At 45.6% G+C, this 24,021-nt stretch overlaps 1 protein-coding gene across 1 annotated transcript; it reads right to left on the bottom strand.

Moving 5' to 3' along the window:
* Positions 1-19,091: 19,091 nt before the first annotated feature.
* Positions 19,092-20,642, bottom strand: SOX4 (SRY-box transcription factor 4). The gene has a single exon (XM_072330385.1). It carries the CDS (start codon positions 20,504-20,506, stop codon positions 19,223-19,225), a length of 1,284 nt encoding a protein of 427 aa, XP_072186486.1. The 5' UTR covers positions 20,507-20,642; the 3' UTR covers positions 19,092-19,222.
* Between the last annotated feature and the right edge of the window lie 3,379 nt (positions 20,643-24,021).

The raw sequence follows: 24,021 nt of genomic DNA, 5'->3' as shown, positions 1-24,021 counted from the left end.
CTAATTGAAGGTCCTTCTAATTGGTCTTATAGAAACCCAAGACTTATACATAGATATTATATATCTCAAACAAACAAACAAAAATATTATAATCAAAATAAGACTAGATTTGGGGAATTCTGTTTTCAACCTTACTTTCTTCTTCCTCAAAATTTGATAGAATACTCTTCCTTCCTAAAAACATTAATTTGAGACATATTAAGTTTTAACCGTAGCTACAATAACGTGATACTGAATACAGACTAGTGCACATATAGCCTCAAAACTGTTAGGGGAAAAGGAAAAGGCAGTCTGTTTCAGATACTAAGGAATAATGTTGTTTGAAACATCATTTGATAATATTCATTATCACCCCCTTCAAACAATGCTCGAGAAATTTCAAGTTACTTTTGAACTGATTTAAGGAATTATTCTCTGGCTTATATTGAAAACATCAGTCTTTCTAATTGTTTTTGTTTGTGTGTTTGTTTGTTTAAGAAATTGTCATGTAATATTAGCAAATAGCTTGGCCTAGGATCTTACTCAGTGTGATCCCTTTGGTTCATAAATCTCAGTTAGATAGTTGAATAGTTACGAAGCTCAGAGGGTGTAAAATCCTTTTCTTGATACATGCTGAGAAAAAACAGTAAGATGCCAGGAAAAGAATTTGAGTCCTACTAACAACCTTGGTCTGTTTTACCAGGGGGCTGTGCAACTGTGTTATCATATCCAGCACCTCTCTGTAGCTTAACAACATGTCATTGTGCCTTACTAGTACAACTAGTTAGGCAGGGTTTTAGTGGCTGGCCCAACATCTAATAGGAGATTTCCCCATCTCTGCAATCATAGGTGGCTCTCCAAAAACACACTTCTGCTTCATGTGGCTTACTGTGGTTACGCAGTCCGCAGCCCTCCAAAACAAAACAAAACAAGCAAACAAAAAGAGAGAAGAGAGGTAAGTCCGCAACAGCATGCATGCTTCCACTGATTACAGGGACAGGAGAAAGACTCGGGAACAAAGCTCCTCCTGACCTTGGACATCCCTACACCAGCAAGACCTCATGCCATGTGTCAGCTCTTCTGGGAAAGCCGTTCTGCATGGACAACAGCTGCAGCCTTTAAGCAGAAGAAGGTGGATGACAGGCTTCTCCCTGCTACCCCACCAGAGGCCATGCAAGTGGGAAGAACCTTCCCCTAGCCCCAGGCTGCCAGAGCTATCACAGGAATGCTTTGCAAATTCAGCACATACAAACACAATGGGGATTTTCCTCTGTGTGATGAGACATCCTCTAGATCAGAGCCCTTGCAAGCCAGTTGTTGGGGGTTGGACTCGAAGATCTCTAGAGGTCCCTTCCAACCCCTACAATTCTGTGATTCTGTGTGATTTTAGTTCCATTATGCTGCTTTCATTCCGGCCACCTGGTATCACCCTCCTGCATCTCCAAGTCTGAGTTTGACTATTTTCCTGTGGAAATAGGTATGACAAAAATACCCCTCATTGTGAAGGACAACAGAATATTATTAGTTTTTGCAAGAAACAGTAGGGTCACCCTAAGCTCAGAAATCTGTGGCAGATCCAGTAAAACCAGCAAAGTAAATATAGACACAAGATAAACTATCTGGTCTTCCATTTGCCTGTGACCTCTATTACTTTCCCTGTTTCTCTGCCTATAACCTCAATAAGTGTCTTTTTGATCCTTCAGTTAATATGATTATCAGGCTTCATACTGCCGCTGCACTCAAGTTTTGCAGATGGCATTTCATCTGGAAAGTTACAACCCTGATCTGTTTGTTATTTATTTACCAATTGTGCTTTTGACTAATACAGAACACTCTCAGTAACAGATCTATATTCATCAAAGTTTAGCTATTCAGTTTTAGCAATTTATTTTGATTTTGTCACCATTTACACCAAGTTATTTACCTACCCCTCTTTGCATTTTTCTAACTATGTGTTTTCTTTAATACTCACTAAAATACAGACTGTGTACTGAAAGCCATCCTCTGGAGGAGTCCCAGTCCTGAGTGAGGTTCTGTGCTAAGGCTGAACTACACAAAATGACAGTGGCAGTCTCCTAAGGGTGAATTTATCTCTGTGCTAATGAATGAATAGAATAGACATACAGAGTCTCAATGAGATAGTGCTTACGCTCCCTCGGGAAAGCTGAAGTACTATGTTGATCATTGAACACTGGTAAAACAGAGTTAGATTATTTTTCTTAACCCCACAATTTTGCCATAGGGATTCTATTCCATCTTCTAGTGAAATGGGGGGGTTGGACTCAATGATCTCTAGAGGTCCCTTCCAACCCCTACAATTCTGTGATTCTGTGATTCTGAAATGTCTGAAAAAGTTCGTAGACACCAGAACTGATATTGCCTATCATCATGCAAACCCCAAACCTCTTCATCACTGTATGGATAAAAGCTCCAACCACACTACTGCAAGCACAAATGCAAGCAGATTTATGCACAAATGTAACTACCATATTAAAGCTATATTTTGAGAGACTGATCAAGAAGGGTGCAAGCTCCAAAGGCAACAGCTTGAAACTGTAACTTAACTCTAACCCCTTTCTCCACCATCTTTTCTCTGCATAGTGTCATTTTAAACAAAATGTGCCTAATCACAAATAAAAGCTCAAGTTAGTAAGCTGCAAATTTGATGCTTTCTATAAGGCCAGAAGTGTCATGAAAGAAAAACAGCATCCATAACATGGGACTGTTTGATATCAGGTTAGAGAGACCTAGAATCCATCAGCAACTTTTGCCAGTAAGGTCAAATTATGAGATCTATACTTACTACATATAAACACAGTCCATTTCCAGATTCTGTCCCCCACAGACACTGAGTAATCTATGAAGTCCATCAGTCATCAGCTAGTTTATATCAGACTCCAACTATACATACATAAATATGTTGAATATTTGGAACAATACATTCACAGAGCAATGATCATATATATTTATATTTTGCAAAGAGAAAGAAAAAAAGTGTGAGAGAGTAAAGATAGGCTGCCTCCACAGCCATGACAGAAAAAGTGTGGAGAGATCAGCAGAAACCCCCACCAGGGGAAAGATGTGGAGCTTTTGGAGAGCATCCAGAGGAGGGCCACAAAGATGATCCAAGGGCTGGAGCATGAACATTTATGAAGATAGGTTGAAGGGACTGGTCTTGTTCAGCTTGATAAAGAGAAGGCTGCAGGAAAACCTCATTGCAGCTTTTCAGTATTTCAAAGGGAGATTAGAACAAAAGGGAAAACAACTTTTTACACAAGTAGGTAGCTATAGAACAAGGGGGAATGGTTTTAAACTAAAGAAAGAGAGATTTACAGTGGATGTCAGGGGCAAGTTCTTTACTGAGAGAGTGGTGAGGTTCTGGAACAAGTTGCTCAGAGAGCCTGTGGATGCCCTGTCCCTGGAAGAGTTTAAGGCTAGTTTAGATGGGGCCCTGGAAAATCTGATCTAGTGCTTGTTTTAGCAGATGGCAACCCTGCCTGTAGCAGTGTGGTTGGAACTTGACGGTCCCTGAGGTCCCTTCCAGCACAAGCCATTATATGATTCTGTGATTCTAAACGTGAAGAGTGGTAAAAAGTTCTCTAAATAAAAGCCAGGCAGAGGAGAAATGAATATCTGAAGGGCAGCCCCATGGGCAGAAGCTGGGCATGGATACTAACAGGGCACAGGCATGAGGTCACCAATCAGAAGGCTGATGACTTACGGACTTACGGACTTATGTCAGGACTTACGTGGGCAGCTGGGTGATGCATTGCAGGAGGTTCCTTTGCTTCCTTTCTTTGGTCACCAACCTGCCATGAAGTTTGAATGTATTCTGTCTATCTCTAATGGGGACCTGGAGGAAAGACATTCATCCTATCACAAGCCTCTTGAGCCATCTCAACTCCAATGAAGTTGTTTAAAAATTCTTAAGCTTGCTTCACACAGATATAAATGATCATTCAGACAAGTCAAAGAAGTCAGGCACTAAGTATTGATAGCAAGCCTTATTTTTCCTTTTTTCAATGAAAGCTCTAGATCTCTGTTCTGCATTATTCTTTCAGTAATCCACCCCTGTGATACACATGTAAGAGCTGTTTCAGCAATTCACAAGCTTTAGCGATGGCCAAAAAATCAGATTTTATAGTCTGATACAGATATCAGAAACACCTGGATACAGATACAAAAAAGACTGTGGTAGATTATTTCACAAAAGGCTAATGCATCAAAAAGTCCAGTTGAAAGGCATTGGAAGGACTTAAGGGAAATTCTATTCTTACACTATCTATCATTACATCAGTAACACAGTGCAGGAGATTTGCAATTCCACAGCTCCAGACACTTTATAAAGAAATACATAAAATCAGTGTAACTCCTTTTCTCCCACCTTCATTTAAAAATAAAAATTGAAATCTCTGTTCCAGAAAATAACTAACTAAATAAATTAAAAACTTGCTAATGCAGAATATGAACTGCAGAAAAACTTCTAAATAACTGAGACATGAAAAGTCAAGGTCATTTTGTATAATCACATGAGTGAAGAAATAGCTGTGGTAAACTGAAATTCCTGGAAATCATGTAAATAACCAGCCATAATCAGAGGCTGCAGAGCAATTATTAATCTACTGATGCCAACTTTCGAGACACCGTTAAGTTCACCGGACTATTTTTAACCTATTTTAGTTACAAAATTTATTTAGATCTATCCTTTACTTCCTACATTTCTTTCTGTAAATTGCTTAGGCAACATCTACTGTATACCCTATAGTATAAATCAAATCATTATCCTAAGAAGCTCTTCTGGGGAACATAAAAATTCTGAAGTTAAAAACCTGCATGAAAGTAGATACTTCCATTGCTTTATCATTAATTAAAATATATACTAATGTTCTAATGTCACAACTATTTAAACATTCAAAAGTACAAAAACGTACTTGCTTAAAATATATGATGAGAAAACATCCTTAGAAGTGATCACACCTAAAATTGCTTTTCTAGATACAAACAGAATACACTTCACATCAGGCTAAACACGCAGTTAGAAAACAGGTAGTGAATTGGAGACTATGTAGATGCTTAGCCGGGCCTGTGTTGATCTCCATACGTACACCAGAGTCATGAAACACAGAAATAAATTTAAATAACTAGATACTAGAATTTAGAAGGCAGAGAAGCACAGGCTGCCCAGAGAAGCTGTGGATGCCCCATCTCTGGAGATGTTCAAGGCCAGATTGGATGGGGCCTTGGGCAGCCTGAGCTGGTAGCTGGCAGCCCTGCATGTGGAAGGGAGATTGGAACTGAATGTGCTTTTAGGTCTGTTCCAACTCAAACCATTCTATGTCAACTGCAACCCAAACCTCTTCAATTATCTCCAAATGCAGAAGCAGCCTAATGACAGAGGGCAAAATTAACTTGAGGAGATGTTGTAATTAATTTGCCTTTGCCAGCTTTTTGCATTGCAGATAACTGCTGCTACCTTTATGTGTCCAGAGGAGAGACCCTGCTGGAAGAGGCACTCTGAAGGCAACAAATGAAAGAAATGTTTTGGTAGGGTAGCACATGACTGCCTCCACTCCCCCCCATCACACAGTGCATCTTGTGTGGTCTGCCTGGAGCTCTCCAGAAGCAAACTGCTAGCATTGCAGTGCTGCTGGGTAAGCACTGGGCTGCTCACACAGTGTGCAAGCAGCCAGGATCCACAGGATACCTTTATTTGTGGGAGAAATGATAGCAACTGGTCTCAGCCTTCAGCCAATGCTCCAGGATTCACACAGCCCGCAGGGTGGCCTCAGCACCTGGGATGCCCACACGTATCAGTGGACGTTCAGAACAGGTCAGCTGGCAGAAAATGAACGTCACTACAAGCTGCTGTAACGCTCCACTGTATTTGATTTAAAAAGGGAAATTCTAGGAAAGACTTGGAGTCATGGGACAGGGATCTTGCTCCTGTTTGGCAGAGGTACCATGTACAGCTACAGCCTCAATTATGTAATAAGTTCTAATAAAAAGAAAAACAGTAGTCAACTTTTCTCTTTCTGAGCACCACTTTTCTCCAGCAAGAAAGTTACTCCTCCCTGACTGACCTGCACAGCCCTAGCTTGAGCTGTCAGCTGCCGTGTATTGCACTCAACAACTCCTCCAGAAGGCTCTTTTCATTCCTCAGGTGTATAATTATCTATAATGACAATTATCTCTGGTTTTACTAATGAAAAATTTACCTTTAAATTCCAAGTGTGCATGTGTCAGAGTAGTCAAACTTGGAAATGAAAGGAAATTATGTCACAAGAGGAATACCTGAGCAGAAGTTGTTACTCAAACTGCTGCTGAGGGAACAGTCCAAAGCCAGGTTAAATCACTGCTGTCTTTTCTACTTGGTTTCAGTGCGCTTTTTGCATGAAATCTTCATGAAATATCACATCAGGCGATGACATTGGAAGATGAAAACTAAAATCCAACCAGAAACACTGAAACATATTTTTACAGCTTCTTGGAGCACTATGGACAGTAAGATGAAGCTGGTTAATTAGCATGCAAGCCAATCTCCATTCTTTCTTATCTGGTTTTGCTGTTTAAGCCATTTCTCTGTCCCTTAGTGCCCCAAAAGAAGTGCAAAATAGAAAAAAATAATAATAATAATAATAATAATAATAAAAAATAGAGAGAGAGGGAAAGAGAGCAAACAAGGCCTGTAGTTGTGCAGAATGGAGAAGGTAGAGCTGGGATAGGAATTGATTCTCCTGAGTCTACAGAATCTTCTTCGGGCAAATCCTCTCCCTGTCAACAGTGGAGGAGGGCAAAGAAGGCTTATGGGGCAGGTGGATAGCCCTGGAGGCAAGTCTTCTTTCCGTCCTGCTGGAAAGGAATCACTTCACCTTCCTGATGAAGTTCTCATTCTGGAAGACTCCTGCATAGGCACTGGTGGACAGAGAGAGTACAAACCTAGTGGGTAGTTAGGTGTACATTGCCCTGTTTGGGATTTGTTATTCAGAAGTTAAGCCAGCCACTGCCCAGTTGAAAGCCAGCATAAGAAAATAGGGCTCTAATATAAATGTTCATTGTATTGAGATGCTTCTCTTGTCTTTTTGCTTCCACCTTTGTTACCAAATCCAAGAGGTCTGGTTTCGTGTGTTGAAAAAATTTGCATTGGTTCCCTTATTCAGCAAGATTTCTATAATACTACTAAAGTAGTCTCCTTTCCTTCTCAATTAAGGGCAACATGATTTTGTATCCTTTCCATTATAAGTAATACAAATAATTCAAAAAACCATTATTTTGTGAATGTGGTTTCTAGTACATCCTCTAATTCCACTGAACTATGGCAAGCAACATTTTATCACCATAAGTGATTTCTGCTATACCATCAGAAGGATCACATTATCCAATTTAACATATTACTATGGTATAATACATTAATTTATCCTTTAATCTGAACTGCAGCTTTATTTAAGAAAAAAAAAACAAAACAAAGCAACAAATTTGCACAAAGAATCAAATTAAATTGAATCCCTGCCCTGACATTCAGTAATGACAAGTAAGGACAAGGCCTAGAGCAACTTATACCCTCTTTCATTTCCTTATGGTATTATACATGGTGGGAAACCTTAGAATCAGCTGATAATCAGAGCTCATCCTACAGGCAGGGCACTCTCAGAATTTTAAGTATCTTCTGCTTTCTAATTGTGTACATAACAAATGAATTTACATTCCTCTTCTGCGGAAGATCTTGTGAAATCCTAACTTTATGATCTACCGAATTTACTGTGGAAAAACATTTGGAACCACCTTTGAATGAGGAAGAAGAAAAGAAGTATAGTGAGCGTGAGGGCTCTGAGGTATTGCTCAAACATAGGTAAGGCTGGTGATAAATTAAGAACTTGAGCAAAAAGACAGGAAGTTCCCTAAGGGCAGCTATTTGAGAATCATAGGAATGGGATGTTTTGAAGAGGACGATGTTTATTTCTCTATTAAGTATGAAGATAATGGTCTCTGCTGGACAAAAGGAGATAATCTTTCAACTTCGTAAGGCATGACAGATACAAAGTCACGGTATCTTTATTAAACAACACCTCTCCCCAACCCGATTAAGAAATCTCCTTTTAGAAATTAAATTGTTTAAATACAACAAAAATCAAACATCTGAACTACAGAATCACCATCCTCAAATCTGAGAGGTTAGTTATGACTAGAACAAATCTAGACAGTCTCATTAATGTTTTCATCATCATACAAATAAGATAGAATTCTGTCACTTTGTTCATCTCATTTTCTTTGCTTGTATCCTAAGTGCTTCTTGCTCTACACACATATTGCTCTACATTTGAGACTGAAAGTTAAAGAATGAAGAGTCCTTGTCTGACAGAGACAAGGTACTGCCAAGGTGCTTGGAGCAACAGTGACAGAAATGTTAACACATCTGAAATTAGTAGCTCATTCTGCAAGTGCTGAAATAATTGTTCCTTAATTTCAGTTTATACAGTTGGCTTTGTTAAATGATTAATTCATTTAAACCCGAGGAACTAATTATGAGCATGGATAACCAGATAAGACTGAGATAGATAGGGCTTCATTGTACTTTGTTATTTTCCCTAGATGTGATGATCACATAATTATTATTAAAAAGGAAATCAGACCGACTCAAGCAGAAATCGAGCACTATATTTAACAGACTCTTGTCAAAAGAGAAGTTTCTGAAACTCTGTTTCTTTTTTCATACTTAAAACTACCTTGACTAAGCAGAATAGGATGAAGAAGAGATTTTTGAAAGATGATTTTAGGGAAAACTCCAAGCAACTATTACTTAAGCTTGTCCCTTTGTAATCCAAATTGTCTATTTTACATACACATTATATGCTTTGGAAAATATTTATGGCAACTTTGCTCTGTTTACCACAGGCTAAACATAAATCTGTTCTCTTTTACACCTGCAGAAGAGTGTGTGATGCTGAGGGTCACAGAGACCTTCCAGATATTTTCACTAAAACTCCCTACAGCTACTGTTATTTCACTATCTCAAGAACATGTAATCCTCATGCTTAGTGAATGGAAATACTGAATTATCCCAGCCAATGGGAATCATTCTTTTTTTAGAAAAATCACTAGGAAGCACAAAATGCAAAATAAGATGAAAATGAATTATTTAAATCAAGGTTTCCAACTTGACAATTTAAATCATGATTAAAATTGGCTATTTAAATGACTTTGATCTAAATCAGTCACCTTGATGTAAAACCAGACCATTTTGTCATCGTTATTGTCTCAAACCACCCCAATGAAAAGAATGATTTGTAAATGTGCACACGTGGATATGTCTTTATGAATATACTTTGCTCCATTTTGTGTTTGCAATGTATTTACAAGAAGAATGTGAGGTATGCCTTTGTACACTTAGGATACAACAGTTTATCAGGTAATGCTATGAAACTGAAAATTGACTTTGTTAAGTTACATGATTTCCCATTTGTTCATAATACTGTCATTGTCACAGGGCAACTTAATACATTTAGTATTAACCAAGCTCCAGGTCACCAACAGACCTATCATACACCAAAGAGGCATAAAAGCCATTTGGCACTGAGAACCTTTTGGATCAGACTACTAAACCTTCTGTAAAGCATTTTTACTCTGTAAGGCCACAAGACACCATGTTCTCTGTTGAATGTTTAAGTCTCAGAGTATCATTAGCACAGCTCTAAAATTCCATGGCTCATCATCTGGAGCTGACTCCAGGCAAAAAGCTCTTCAGACTTGCCTTCATGTCCTCAGGCCCTGAAGCCAGTTTGCAGCACAGAGTAACCCAGCAATTAGACACCAGAGAATACACCCAAAGGAACTCTCCTGAAACATGGATGAGTGCAAACCAGGCTCCCTTGGCTCATGTGGTGATGTACTGATATCCTCACCTCAGAAGAAATTAAAACCTCAGATTTCATCTTTAGCATCTCTTGTGGCTTACAAGCCACTCCGTTTCTATTCTCTGCCTGGATAAAGAGAAAGATGTACTTTTTCATCTCCATCAAGCTCTTATATGCTTTCTTCCCACCTCTTTCTCACTTACTGCCATAAGTAACCAGCATTCTCATTAGTAAGCAGTTAAGAATTTTGCTTTAATATCCAGGCTATTAGTTAACAGTACTGCTGTTTTCCTAAGATTCTTGAGGTTCAGTTCATCTTTAGTCATAACCACTGCAAGAACTCTTTTCCCAGGCTTTGACAAATGTTACTATTTCCCCCTTGTTCCTTTGTAACCATATTTCTCCTCCCACCACCACCCTGTTCCTGCATGGCAGCAACAAGTTGCTTGCCATCTTCTTAACCATCTCAGCATCTTTACTGTTTGCTTGTTACAGTTTTCTATTTTCCCTCACCATGACAAATGCTGAAGAAAAGGTCCCTGCTCATAAGCGTAAACTTGTTTCCCTTGTAAAAGTCTGTGATATAAGCAAAGAACAAAAGAGCACCTAGCTCAGGCTGCTGTTGTGTTGATATCAGTGCTGCCCCACTGATGGGCAATAATATTTTGCTTTCTACTATCCATTGTTGCTTTTTCTGTCTCATATTTACAAACAATCTGAAGTGGGTCTTCTCTTTTTCATTGTGCGTACAGTGCCCCGAGGCTGTGAGACATTATGATGAAGGGCAGCAACAACAACATAACAGCAATAACAAAATATAATAGGCGAGAAAAGAAGACACTTTGATTTCATTTTATCTAAACCTGGAACAATTTGCTGATGGAATTAGGAAGCTCCCATTATGTAATTATCACTGGATGTGTCAGCCCATGTCAGTATCTTTCACACAATACACCATTTAGATAAATTGAGCTGGAATTTATGGCCCTCTGTTTGCAACCAGCTCCAGAGCATTAGAATGCATTTTCAGTTCAGGACAGAAAAGCAAATAACTATTTATAATAAGGCTTCACGTTTAAGCTGTTTTAGTGAGAAAGAAACTCAAGAAAAGAACATTTTCACACTCCTTTTTTTTTCCCCCCAAGCTGTTTCAAGAGAACAAACTCAAACATTTTTCAAGTATCCAGGATTACTTCTATTTTTTAAGAAGGTAAAAATTTATTCAAATTCTGTTCCACTGCCCTGTCTGCAGAACTTCACGCGTCCTGCAAACAATTTGTATTAATTTATAAACCACTTGCACCTGGTGAAACTGTCAAGTTTCAGTGTATCTGCTTTTATATATAGCACATATTTCACAGCATAAGACACCAATGCAAAGAATAACAGGAACATAATAACTCTTTCCAAATTAAAGATGATTTGTTTTGGATAAAAAATGCAGGGGGACCAGGAATTAATTGTGAATTAATTGGAAAACTCTCATTTCAACCTCCTGTTCTGCTTTTTTTTCCCTTCCTCCTACAGATAAAGTTAGAAATATACATTTTAGTAATATGTTTACTATGCACGTTCTCCCATTAGAAAATCACAGAATCATAGAATTCTCAGATTTGGAAGGGACCTTTAAACGTCATCTAGTCCAACTAACTTGCAATGAACAGAGTCACCCACAGTTCAATCAGATTGCTCAGAGCCTAGTCCAGCCTAGCCTTGAATGTTTCCAGGGACGGGGCTTCATGTTGTTCTCTTATTACAGGTTGTTTGTTTTTGTTGTTGCTTTTCCTGGGGGGGGGGGGGGAAAGAAACAAACAAACAAACAAAAAAACAACAACAAAAAAAACCACCTGTCTATTCACAAAAATATATCCCTCTCTGGAAATGAAGCAATGTATGCACAATTAGAGTGCATAAGTACTCATATGTACTGTGCTGTATGGGAAATTGGTAATCACAGCCTGAACCTTTGATTAATCAGCTGAGGCAAGTATCAGGTCAGCTGTGGGAGTACAGGTGAGAGTAATTTAGCTGTGCTCCCAGAAGGGGTGGAGCTTGACTCCACCTCCTCTAGACCTCATTTAAGGGCTGACCACCACTAAGGCAGCATCTCTTGGAGATTGCTCCCTGGTGGAGATTGCCTCAGCATTTCCCAGAGAAGGCATCCATTTTGGTGAGTTTTCCCTCATAAATGACCTTTTGAATATCTGTTACCATCTCTGTATTGTTCTCCCTTACGTGTGTGTAGGACTTACTTTGTATAAATGTTAAATTGCTGTGCCTTTCTTGGCACCTTGGGTAAATCTGAACTAATGTCTTCATGTGAGAAGCTGTATGTCAAGTGCTACCTACCGGAACCATGCAGTTCCCTAAGATAAATTCTTCCAAGTCTAAATGTATGTCAATTCAATTTTATTAGGGTAAAATGATCCAGATCCAGATATTAAAGTCTGGAAAAATGCCCAGATTCCCCTTTAAACTGTCATTCTATTAGATCCACTGCCATCAGCACATCAGCTGCTTTAGGTCCATTCAATGCACCATGATCAGTAACCATCCACAAAAGCTGTAATCATAATTTGAGCAGTTTGGGGGGCCTGAAAAGATTCTGATGGTCGCTTCACCTCCTTGAGAAGGACAGACTACCAGCTGCAGGTAGTTGCAAACTTTAGGCTGGTGGCTAAAATGAAAAGTGTTACATTGTGACATCTCTGATACACCAAGAATTCAGCCATTTGAAATATGTAGTTCATACTCAGTGTATTGGTTTCAGTGAGCTGTGCTGAGGTCATGTGTTTGGATCTTGCCTGGTTTCACAGCAATCCCACTTCTTCAAGATGGTCAACCTCAGCAACAGCCTCCTAAATTATTCAGTTGGATACCAGCTGATTTCATTTAGCTTTGAGATATGCAGTCACAGTTTTCACCCAGCTTCATGCATTTTTAAGGCAATGTGCAGAGATACCCTAATCAGAGAACCTTGGGCTGGTCTCAGGATGATAATGTAGCATAGGTACATCTTGGATACAGCTTAAAATAGATTTCTTTCCCTTCCACTGACTCATATTAAACAAAGTGCCTTTTGCAAGGGAATTAGTTAAGTGCTGAAGCAAAAGGGTGTCAATGAAGCAGGAAAGACACAATGCTCTGTGTCCAATGAATAGTAATTTTTATCTCTAGCATAAAGGTTAAAAATAAAACAAACCAAAAAACTCTTGAAGGTCAGAAAGACATCCAGGAAGAAGTAGGATCAGAGAAAGTAAAGAGAAGACTGAAAAACAAACAAACCAAATAAAATCAATGAGGAAGAGACCTTGTGAACTGCTAAGAAAGCCAAAGAGGAAAGGTAAGAAAGACCAATGTTTCATGTTTTCTTCCAGGTCTACTTTAGAAGGATGCTGCCAATACAAGGCAGAGTTTTGACACTGCAAATGCATTTTATCTCGTAATTTTCTGGCATAATGCTGCCAAACAAGATTCAAAGCTCATAGGTATAAGTTTCTATTTCCAACTCCCACCATTTTGAAAGACCCATATGGGCCCCTTGCCAGTCTTGTTCCTGTAAGTGTTCCTCCTGTTCAAGCAGGTTAATGCTGCCTACCGTTAAGATGGGATACATAGGGGTCTACTGAGGATTTTCTATCTACTGGCAGACATCATCAGGCTGAGTTATGGAAAGCTAACCTCTTCTGTCACAAGCCAACAAACTTCACCCCACCAGCAGCCACGAGTACATTGTCTTTCACTTCAAGATAATCTCTCACTTCAAAGGTAAGATTTAATGGGAGCCATGGGATTTTCTGCCATGCAGGAGAATTCTGTTTAATTTGCAAAAAGAAGACGGAGGGGTTAGTGAAGGAGGCAAGGGCATACTAAGATTCACCAGACTGCTAGGAAAAAGCACATCAGAAGCAACCCAAAATAGCTAAACATAGCAACAGATGTATTAGGAAACATTGCATAGGCATGCTTCTGAGTTATGTCTAGCTCATAATCCAGGTGATTTAATTCTGATGGTTACTATAGATTTGATAAATCATAGAATCATTTCAGTTGGAAAAAACATTCAAGATCATCATGTCCAACCATCGCCTAAATCCAACGATATACTGTGTCACTTAGTGTCATGTCCACACATTTCCACGTGCTTCCAATGATAGGGACTCCTCCACCTCCATGGGCAGACTGCTCCAGTTCCTGACTATCATTTCTGTGTAGAAATTTTTTCTGATATATTATCTAAACTTCCCCTGGCACAACCCAAGGCTGCTGCTTCACATCTTGTCAGCTGTCATGTGAGAAAGGAGACCTCCTTGCTATAACCTCCATTCAGGGGGTTGTAGGGAGTGAAGAGGTCTCCCCTCAGCCTTCTGTTCTCCAGAGTTAACAGCCCTAGTTCTCTCAGCCACTCCTCACAGGTCTTGTTTTCTAGCTCTTCATCACCTTCATTGCTCTTCTCTGCACACACTAAAGCAACTGGATGTTCTTCCTGTAGTGAGGGGCCTAAAACTGAATACAGTTCTCAAGGCGTGGCCTAACCAGAGCTGAGTACAGATGGACAATCGCTTCCCTAGCCCTACTGATCATGCTATTTCTGATGCAGGTCAGGAGCCACTGGCCTTCTTGGTTATCTGGCCACACTGCTGGCTCATTTTCAGACAGCTGTTGACCAGCACCCTCAGTTCCTTACCCACTAGGCTGTTCTCCAGCCTCTCTTCTCCCAGACTGTGCTGCTGCTGCATGAGATTGTTTTGACCCAAATGCAGCACTCAGTATTTGGCCCTGTAGAATGCCATGCAACTGAACACAGCCCATCAATTCAACCTATCCAGATCCCTCTGCAGACCTTCCTGTACTCATGCAGATCAACACTCCCACCCAACTTGTTGTCTGTCATCTGCAGATTCAATGAGGGGCACTCAATCCTCTCAACAAGGGCACTGATAAAAATGTTAAACAAAACTGGTCCCAATGCTGAGCCCTGAGGGATCAGGGGGTTGCCAACTGAATTTAATTCAATTCACAGTGACCCTTTGGGTTGTTGCTATCACTTGCTTCAAGATGCTTGTGTAAAAGGCACAAAATCACTAACGAGGCAATTACATCCAGAGCTGAGTTTTGAATTAGTCACTCACTTTTTGTCCTACAATATTAATGTCTTGGAAATGGACCCATTTCCCATGTTTGTGGCCAAACTTATTGCTCATGCTTAGAGATCATGTGGAAAGGAGAGGCTGAAATGGCAGGTGGTGGGTAACCATTTTTGTGCTCTGGACTGTGAAGATGATTGCAACACTTGTAGGCCCAGGAGGTAACATTGTAATACCTTGCTTATGTCCTCAAAGCTTTTCAGAGAGCATTAGAGAGTTATTGTACAAGACAACTAATCCTAGTATACACTTTTTAAAAAAATCAGACCCGAACAGAATAAAGAGCCCTTGAGAGGTGAACCAAGCTCTCACCTGCTACTTTTTCTACTTCCATGTGGAAACAAAAGCATGTAGGGCAGGAGGGCAAGGGAGTGGGCCAGACAGCATCAAGGTTCTGCCTGCCCTTTACTGCCACTGCATCGTGTATCATGCAGTCAGGGGTCACAGCAGCTGGCAGGATGCTGAGGGCCTCCAGTCCAGCATTCTCCTTTCTGCCCAGTCAGCTGGTGTCTTCTGGATGTGTAACGAGAGAATACAAAGCTTAGAAACGCGTTTAGCATTGCTTACTCCCAGGGAGTTATATATACACTGATGAGGTGAGCAGTCTGTATAATTCGTAGGTAAACCAGTGATGTGCAAACAGGAACAGTAAATTAAAAAGTAAATTATTTAGAATAAATAGATAGGACTATCATGGTTACTTTTCATTCAAATCTAATTCAATTACTTTCTGTATCTCTGTGTACTGTGAGAAGGACTAACAGAAACAGCAAAGAGCTAGAAAAACGGGTAGCTCGCAAAGGCTGAAGAGGGAACAGAACTGTCACTGTATAAAGACAAAATGATCTGAAGTTCAAACAGAAAATAGGTGTTTTGGTTTTGTGTTGGGTTTTTTGTTGGTTTGTTTTGTTTTGTTTTTTTTTTCACATGGCACACTAATGAATTCACTCAGCATTACCACAAGGTGCTGTGGAGGCCACGAGCAGGAAGGGGTCTCACGGAGGGCAGAGTGAATCCATGAAGTGGAATTTGATGGTGGCAATGATCACAGCATGGCTGTAGAACCTCATAAAATGCTGATTCCCAGAGGCCAGATGAAGGCAGACCAGGGATGGAGCAATTTTCCTCTGCCTTGTCTGCTGAAGGGTGATCACAGCTCCCTGACAGCGAGGCACTGCAGTGCAAGGACATGGCAGACGTGGCCATCCCAGGCTGTCCCTGTAGTGATGCTGGGCACCTTCCCACAGGGCTGCTGTGGCCCATGGCCATGACAGAATCCATCATGAGGCACCAGCTGTGATTCCTAAAATCAGGTTTTCTTTTACATCATTATTTACAAATCACTGCCATCAATTTGCTATTTATCACAACTGCTTGTGGGCTACTAGTTTTCTTTCCAAAGCAATCCCATACTCTTTTCAGCAGAAAGATGGACCATACTAATATGCATACATATAGACTGGAATGGGAACAAGGGGAGCTTTCTGGTCTCTTCCAACCCAAGACATTCTGAATATGTGAATTAACATATTCCTGCATCATTTTGTCTGGTGCACTTCCTCTTGCTAGATACCTGCCTAGCCCCGCAGTGCAGGCAGCAAGGGACACGTGGAAATTCCAGTGTGTATCCATAGGGACGTTCCCATGCAGCAGTGTTGTCAGTATGTTCTTTAGCCTGGCAGCAGCCAGGAGGCAACAAACCATACCACCGAAGAATCCCCAGAGAAACACTGCGTTTGACGAACCTAGAACTGTGCACTGAGAACAGGGCACGCAGGAAGCCATAAACCCTTGGGTTAACTGCTCCCGGGCGGCACGGGGCCTCGCCCTTCCCCCAGCTCTCTCGGATTCCGGTCAGCGGCACTGCCCGGGGCGGCACAAACAGCATCAAGGAGGGGGGCGGGCACCGAGGGGCTACGCGTTTGCAAACGTTTCGCATGTGAAAGGCTACAGCCGGGGCGTGCCGGAGAAGCTTCAGCGTGGGGACGGGACAGAACGGATGGAAAACTTCGCTAGATTTGGAGAGGGGAGGACCCGGAGGGCACGGCGAGGGCTGCGCCCGCAGCAGAAGGGGGAGCGAACGCCCGCCCCGTCGCGAACCGGAGGCGGAGTCCAAGAGAATCACCGAGCCGCGGGCGGGCGGAACGGTGCAATGAAGAGGAGCGTTAGCCGTGGGTAGGGTTCAGTTCCAGCTGATTTTATTTCCTTCCCGAAGAAAACAAAAAAATAAAACGAAAAAAAAAAACCAAAAACAACAAAAAGAAAAACCACAAGAGGTTATTTACAGAAGGTATATCGACAATCTGACAGGCAGTGAACGTGACATGGTTAGCTGGCATGATTTTTTTTTTCCTCTTTCCCCTCTTCTTTCCCAACGTTGCTTTGTAGGTGATCGTTCCACCGATAAAAAAACAAACAAAACCAAACCAATCCAAAACAAAAAAACATAAAAAAAATAATAAAAAAATATTCTACACAGCGTATTGCACAGGATGGATGACCAAAAAGAAAAAAAAAATTAATAATAATAATAAAATAATAACAATAAAAGCGAAACCCTTAACGGAACCACCTCGTTCGGCAGACGTCGTCCCCGTGCCTGTCATGTTATATTAACATACATAAACACACAATCTTTTTGTTTTTTGCTTATTATAATACAGACTTAAATGTACAAAGATGTTTTCACTTTCTTCATCTTAAACACAACAGCTATAACCTGAATACATATGCTATCATCATGCCATAGGAGACTAAAACAATTATATTTAGCGACAAGTAGAAAGGATTAAATAGTCAAATACGAGAATGAAAAACGCAGTACATAGTGTCGCGAACTCAAACCGGCATTTCGATAGATCCAGTGGTTTAAAAACGGCACGGCTTTGCTTCGAAAAAAAGTGCAAAAGATGTGGTTTACGAGTTAAAGGTACAGGATCCCTTTCCGCGCGGAGTCGCCGGTTCCGCGCTCCGTTCGGGGGACGTTCACATCCAAACGGCGGCGGACGCTCGCCGTAGCCCTCCCCGTCTCCCTCCCCCCCCCACCCTCACCCTCGGCCCCATCCTCCCGGTACGAGCGGGGCGCGGCGCGGGATGCTGTGCCTTTAAGTGCCTGCAGATCGGAGCGCGACGCGGGCGGAGGGCGGGCGTGCGGACGGGAGGCGGTGTGCGCGCACACGCGTGTCCGGGGCGGCCGAAGCCCTGCTGTCCGCGTCAGGAAATCCAAACAGCGATTAACACCGATTTTACACCCCCTTTATATATTTTTTACAAAAATACACTGAGAAAATAATCGAACGTTTTCATCTCTCTTTTTTTTTTTTTTTTTCCTTTTTTTTGTGTCTGTTTTTTTTTTTTTTTTCGTTGTTTTTAAAAGTGTCAAAAAAGTCTACATTTAAATATAAAAAAAATTCGAAGTTAAAACTCTAGCCCTTCCGTGAAGGAGACATTAAAAACGGTGCGGGTAACAACGAGAACTACTAAAAAAAGGGACAAAGAAAAAACGGGCAGAAACGTTTGGCAGTATAAATACGTCCACTAGGAAACGGTATCCGCTCGCACGGACGGGGACGGAACGGGACGGGGACGGAACGGGGACGGCCGTCGGTGGGCAAAGTCCTTCCACCCCGCGGCCCTACGGACACACACGGACACAGCAGAGGGAAAATTTGGTCCTGAATTTCTGAGAGTCCAGCACGGCAATTGAGTTGCGTTTGAATCCATTTCAAGAGTTAAAACAGTGAAAAAATAAAAAATAAAATAATAATAATAATAATTAAAAAAAAAAAAAAAAAGAGCTGGTGATAAGTTTGTAGGAATCAAACAGAGCGCCATCTGTCCGTTTCGCATCGCCCTAACGCTACGTTCTCAAACTGTTCCACGGTCCGACAATAAACCTTAACAGACAGACAGGTAACATGCTCTATGAAGCCACCATCGAGAGAATCCGACACCATCACGATTCTGAGGAAGAATCGTGGGTTTTTTTTTCGTGTTTTCGGGCCCCGCGACGGCACCTCAGCCCCCGGAGCGAGCAGTGCTGGGGGGGGGGGGGAGGTTCAGCCGATCCTCGTTTCCTTTCAAAGCAGTTCTGGTCGCTCTATCGCAGCAGAGGGCGAGGACGAATCCCCGCGGGAGCTCCGCGCGGCACCGCGGTCCCTTCTCGGTCCGTGTCCCGGGGCGGTGGCACAGCGGCGGGCAGCGCTCCCGCGGTCCTTTCGGCCGCCGCCGGCCTCGGGCGGCCCCGCCTCAGTAGGTGAACACCAGGTTGGAGATGCTGGACTCCAGCCAATCCCCCGAGATCATCTCACTTACCTCCGGCGTGCAGTAGTCCGGGAACTCAAAGTGCGAGCCCGAGCCGGGCTCCAAGTTAAAATCCAGGTCCCGGTCGAGCGCGGAGGAGCCGAAGCCGCCCAGGGACATGCTCTCGAAGCCGGGGCTGGGGTTCAGGTCCAAGAGGTCGTCCTCGAACTCGTCGTCCGACGACGAGGAGCCGGCCGAGGAGGCGGAGGACGAGTGGGAGGACGCGGAGGAGGACCGCGCCGTGGAGGGGGCGGGCGAAGCGGCCCTCGGGCCGGCGTAGCCGCGGTGCTCGGCGGGCGAGCGGGCGCCCGGCGGCGAGGGGCAGTCCCCGTCGGGCCGAGCCGCGCCGCCCGCCTCCTCGTAGAGGCTCAGCGGGTCGCCGGCCTCGGCCGCGCTACTCAGCGTGGGGCTGCCGGGCACGGCGCCGCCGGGCGAGCCCGAGGCGGCAGCCGCCGGCCCTCCGCCGCCGAAGATGTAGACGCGCTTCAGCTTCCTCTCGGCCGCCGCTTTGCCGGGCGCCGCCGGCGCGCCCCTCGGCTTAAACAGCGCCTGGTGCTCGGGCGGCGGCGGCGGCGGGGGCGCGGCCGTCGGCTCGCCGGTTCCCGACGGGGAGGCCTTGCCGCCCGCCGCCGCCTTGCCGTGAGGCTTGGGGCCGGCGGGGGAGGGCCGCGGGCCGCCGCCACCGCCTCCCTTCTTCGGGGCGGGTTTGGCCGTGCCGCCGCCGGGGCCGCCGCCCGCGCTGCCCCCGCCGGGTCCGGCGCCGCCCCCGCCCCCGCCGGCGGCCCTGTCCGCCTTGTCCGCGGGCTTGGCGGAGCTGTTGCCCGACTTCACCTTCTTCCTGGGCCGGTACTTGTAGTCGGGATAGTCCGCCATGTGCTTGAGGCGAAGCCGCTCCGCCTCCCGGATGAAGGGGATCTTGTCGCTGTCCTTGAGCAGCTTCCAGCGCTTGCCCAGCCGCTTGGAGATCTCGGCGTTGTGCATGTCGGGCGACTGCTCCATGATCTTCCGCCGCTCGATCTGCGACCACACCATGAAGGCGTTCATCGGTCGCTTGATGTGCCCGCTGGGCGTCTTACACCAGCTCGGGTCGTCCGCCTTGCCGCCCGTCGAGGCGGTGGAGCCGGGCGTGGGCGACGAGGCGATGCCCAGCTCCAGCCCGACCCCGGCGGCCGAGGTCTCGGCGGCGGGCAGCGCCTCCGTATTCTCCGCCGTGCCCGTCTGCTGCACCATGGCTGCGGCCGCGGGGCTCGACTCGGCGGCGCGGGGCTGCGGGGGGCTCCGGGCCGGCCCCGGGGCAGCTTCCACTGCGGCGCCCGGCTCCGGCCGCGCCGCGCTGCCGCTCCGCGCGGACTTGCTGCCGGAGCCGCGCTGCAACGTGAGGCTCTGCTTTTGTCCTTAAACTCTTTCTTTCTTTCTTTTCTCTTTTTTTGGGTTGTTTTTTTTTTTTTTTTTTTTTTTTTTTTTTTTTTTCTTTTTGCTTGGGGTTTGTTTCAGGGGGCTCCGCTCCGCCTCGCTCTCCCCTCAACGCCGCGCCCCCTCAGGACAGCCGCTCCGCTCCGAGCCCCGCCGGCAGCCCCGGGCTGGGGGGGGGGAGGAGGGAGGCGGCCCCCGGCTGCGGGCCGCGTGGTGACGGTGCTCCGTGCGGCGGCAGCGGTTGGGGCACCGTACGTAGAAAGCGCCCAAAGAATCAAAAGAGAAAAAGGAAAAAAAAAAAAAAAAAAAAGAAAAAAAAAAATTTTAAAAAAAAAAAAAAAGGTAAAGCGATTTAAAAAAAAAAAAAAAATCACGGCAGAAAAAGAAACCAACAGCAAGGCGAAAATTCACGCAAAAAAAAGGACGATGCCGCAAACGGTGCCCGTGCAAAACGCGTCCGTCCCGCATGCAGAGCGGGCTCAGCCCCGTCCCGCAGCGCGCAGAGCGCGCGGAGCCCGCGGAGCCGCCCCCCGCCGAGCCGCGCCGCGCGCACGCCGGGCGATGCCCGCGCCCCCCGCACGCCGCGCTCCTCCGGCAGCCGCTGAGAGCGGAGCCCGCGCCCGCCCCGCGCCGCTTTATCCTTTCGCAGCCCGCGCCGCGGCCAATCGCGCGCTGTATCCAACGCGTCCGCGTGCCAAGCGCCGCCCGCCGCCCTCCGATTGGCGGCCGCCGCGGCGCGATAATAAGCGCCGCGTGCAATGAGAAGCGCCCGCGCTGACCTCATTCCCGGCGGCGGGGCGAACTCTGGGGAAGGGGCAGGAGGGCAGCGCCGCGCGCCGCCCCGCGCCCCGCCGCGCACGTGCCCGCGCCCCCGTCCCGCCCCGCGCCCCCGCCCCCCGCGCCTCCCCCGACCAGAAGTGGGCGGCGGTCGGCGCTGCGGGGAGCGGTGCGAGGGAGCGCGGGGAGCGAGCCGGTGCGAACGGAGCGGAACGGCGCAGTATGTGAAATAACGCCACGCGCTCGCTAAGGCACCGAGCGGCGCCGTGCAGCGCACCTGCACAAAGAGCCGCGTTTTGTGCCGTGCGGCGCCGCGAGAGCTCCGAGCACCGACGCTCAGCGGTCACCTGCACGGCACGGGGTGCCGCCCACGCTGCCTCGCTGCACAGGGGTACGCCGTGTGTCCTCCTCCCGGCTAAAACCTCGTCCCCCGCCTCGTGACTACGCCCTCTGACATCAGAACAGCCCCTCAGCTTCACGCTGTGTGGCCGCTCGGCTGCCCGCCCCTCCCGGGCTGACACCCGCGCAGCACGGCGCGGCCCCGGGACGGGGCGGGTCGGCAGCGCCCGCGGCTGTTCTACCGGTGCTCCCGGCACTGGCTTGCAGCGGCACGAACGCAGCCCGCAGCCCACCTGTCAGCGGGGCATCCAGGGGCATCTCCGTAGGCAGCCCCCTTGTTTGGCTTACAGGTAGGAGTTTTCTTTCGAACTACACGGCGTGTAAGACTTTCCCACGTCGCTGCGCAGGTCAAAGGGGAGCAAATAACGAAAGCAATAGGCGGATATAGGAATAAAAAGCTCCAGAGAGCATTCCCGTTCCGTTGTGCTTCAGCTCAAAAGGCCCTGCCTTCCAGGAACCCGTCCGTCCCCAGGTGAGTGGTCACCTCGATGCAAGTGGCCACCCCCATCTGCTCCCAGAGGTGCATGGGCACGGCGTGCTATTTCCTGGATGAAAGCTTCCCACGTTTGTAAAAAGCACGATTTGGAATTGCTTAATAAAGCAATTGCAAGAATATGATGTGTAACTTTGTAAAAGCATTTTATTACGATTTCTTGGCTCCTTCCTTGAAGTTAATTGCTTCCACTCCTAATCCTCCGACAACTGCGGTGAAAGTGCTTCAAGCTCCCCAAATTTGCAGCACGGGTGTCAAAATGTAAGCACTCAGCTTCCACCTAGAACGCACTTTTAAGAGCACTGGCAACACTTAGCTGCCGTTTAAAACTTGGGAAGACGGGAAACTTCCTCGTTCTCCCGCATGCTGCAGCCCCGGGAGCGGAGGGACGCGAGGTGGCAGCGCTGAGCCTCGGCTCCGCGCGTGGGAAGCGCCGGGAGCGCAGGGTCAGCTCCTTCTGTCCTCTTCCTTCCTCCTACATCTTTGCCCTCAGGGCTTTTTGCTGTCTTCATAGCTCCGCTTTGGACTCTTTCTAATAATTTCATAATCCTCTTACATTCCGGTGCCCATGTGCAGGCGTGTTTTAAATAAATCCCTTTGTATTAAAAGAAAAAAAAAAGAAAAAGGAAAATTAAATATTGTGTTTGATAAATTTTGTAATTGTTAATGGTGTTGAAAATATAAACAAAAATAAACAGGAGTTTTTTTGTTTTTTTTTGGAACCCTCCAAGTTCACAGCTGATTGTGCTAAAACAAGCAAGTGCTCTTGTCTCTGGCTCCTCTCCCCTTCACACATGCATGTATCAGAAGGCCTAAGCTCAGCAAGTGATGGATCAGCTGCCGATGCCACTGCATTTATATGGTAGTAGCCATTATAATGTCCAGTGGCCACTGTGACAGTGGCTGATGGATGTGGCCAAACCTGGCTGTGTTGGGTGTGGGGACTCTGTGGTCTGAGAGATGCCTCCACATGGAAGATAAGGAGATTTGAGTGGAAACAAGGGCCCCGTTCCTGGGGACTGCTCCCCTGCACCATTTTGTTATGCAGAGAGAAAGTTTGCCCTTTGACACAGGCACTGTCCCATGTTCTTGCCTGCTCGATGGATGCTGCTGACTCTCATACCTGATCAGCCTTTCAGTGAAAAACCTTTTCCTAGCACCCTTCCTGACCTTCCCCCCCATGCCGTTCCCTGGTGTCCTGTCACTGCCACCAGAGAGCAGAGCTCAGTGCTGACCCTCTGCCCCACTCGTGAGGAGCTGCAGGCTGCCATAAGGCCTCCACCGAGCCTCCTCAGCACCGGGCTGAACCAACCAAGGGACCTCAGCTCTTCCTCATACGCCTTGTCTCTCCATTTCATAGCCCTCTTTGGACACTATCTAAAAGTTTTTCCTCTTACGTTGTGGTGCCCAAAACTGCAGACAGTGCTCACCCCAGAAGCTTGGACTCAAGGCTCAGTGTTTGAGCCAGCTCTATCAGCTTAAACCTCTTGAGTGCACAGAATTAACACTGCATCCAATTTTCCCCCTCTCTGAAGCTGATGGTTGCTAGTGCCCAGTCTCACTGACCTGCACCTCCTGCACTCAAAGTTTTCCACACCCTCTGCTCTTTAGGATGTGAGAAACAGTGCAGACTCCACTCCAGACTTCAGTAAGCTTTCATTAG

The sequence above is a fragment of the Excalfactoria chinensis genome, chromosome 2, assembly GCF_039878825.1.
Source record: "Excalfactoria chinensis isolate bCotChi1 chromosome 2, bCotChi1.hap2, whole genome shotgun sequence".
Lineage (NCBI taxonomy): Eukaryota > Metazoa > Chordata > Aves > Galliformes > Phasianidae > Excalfactoria > Excalfactoria chinensis.
This window is presented reverse-complemented; position numbering and strand designations above follow the sequence as displayed.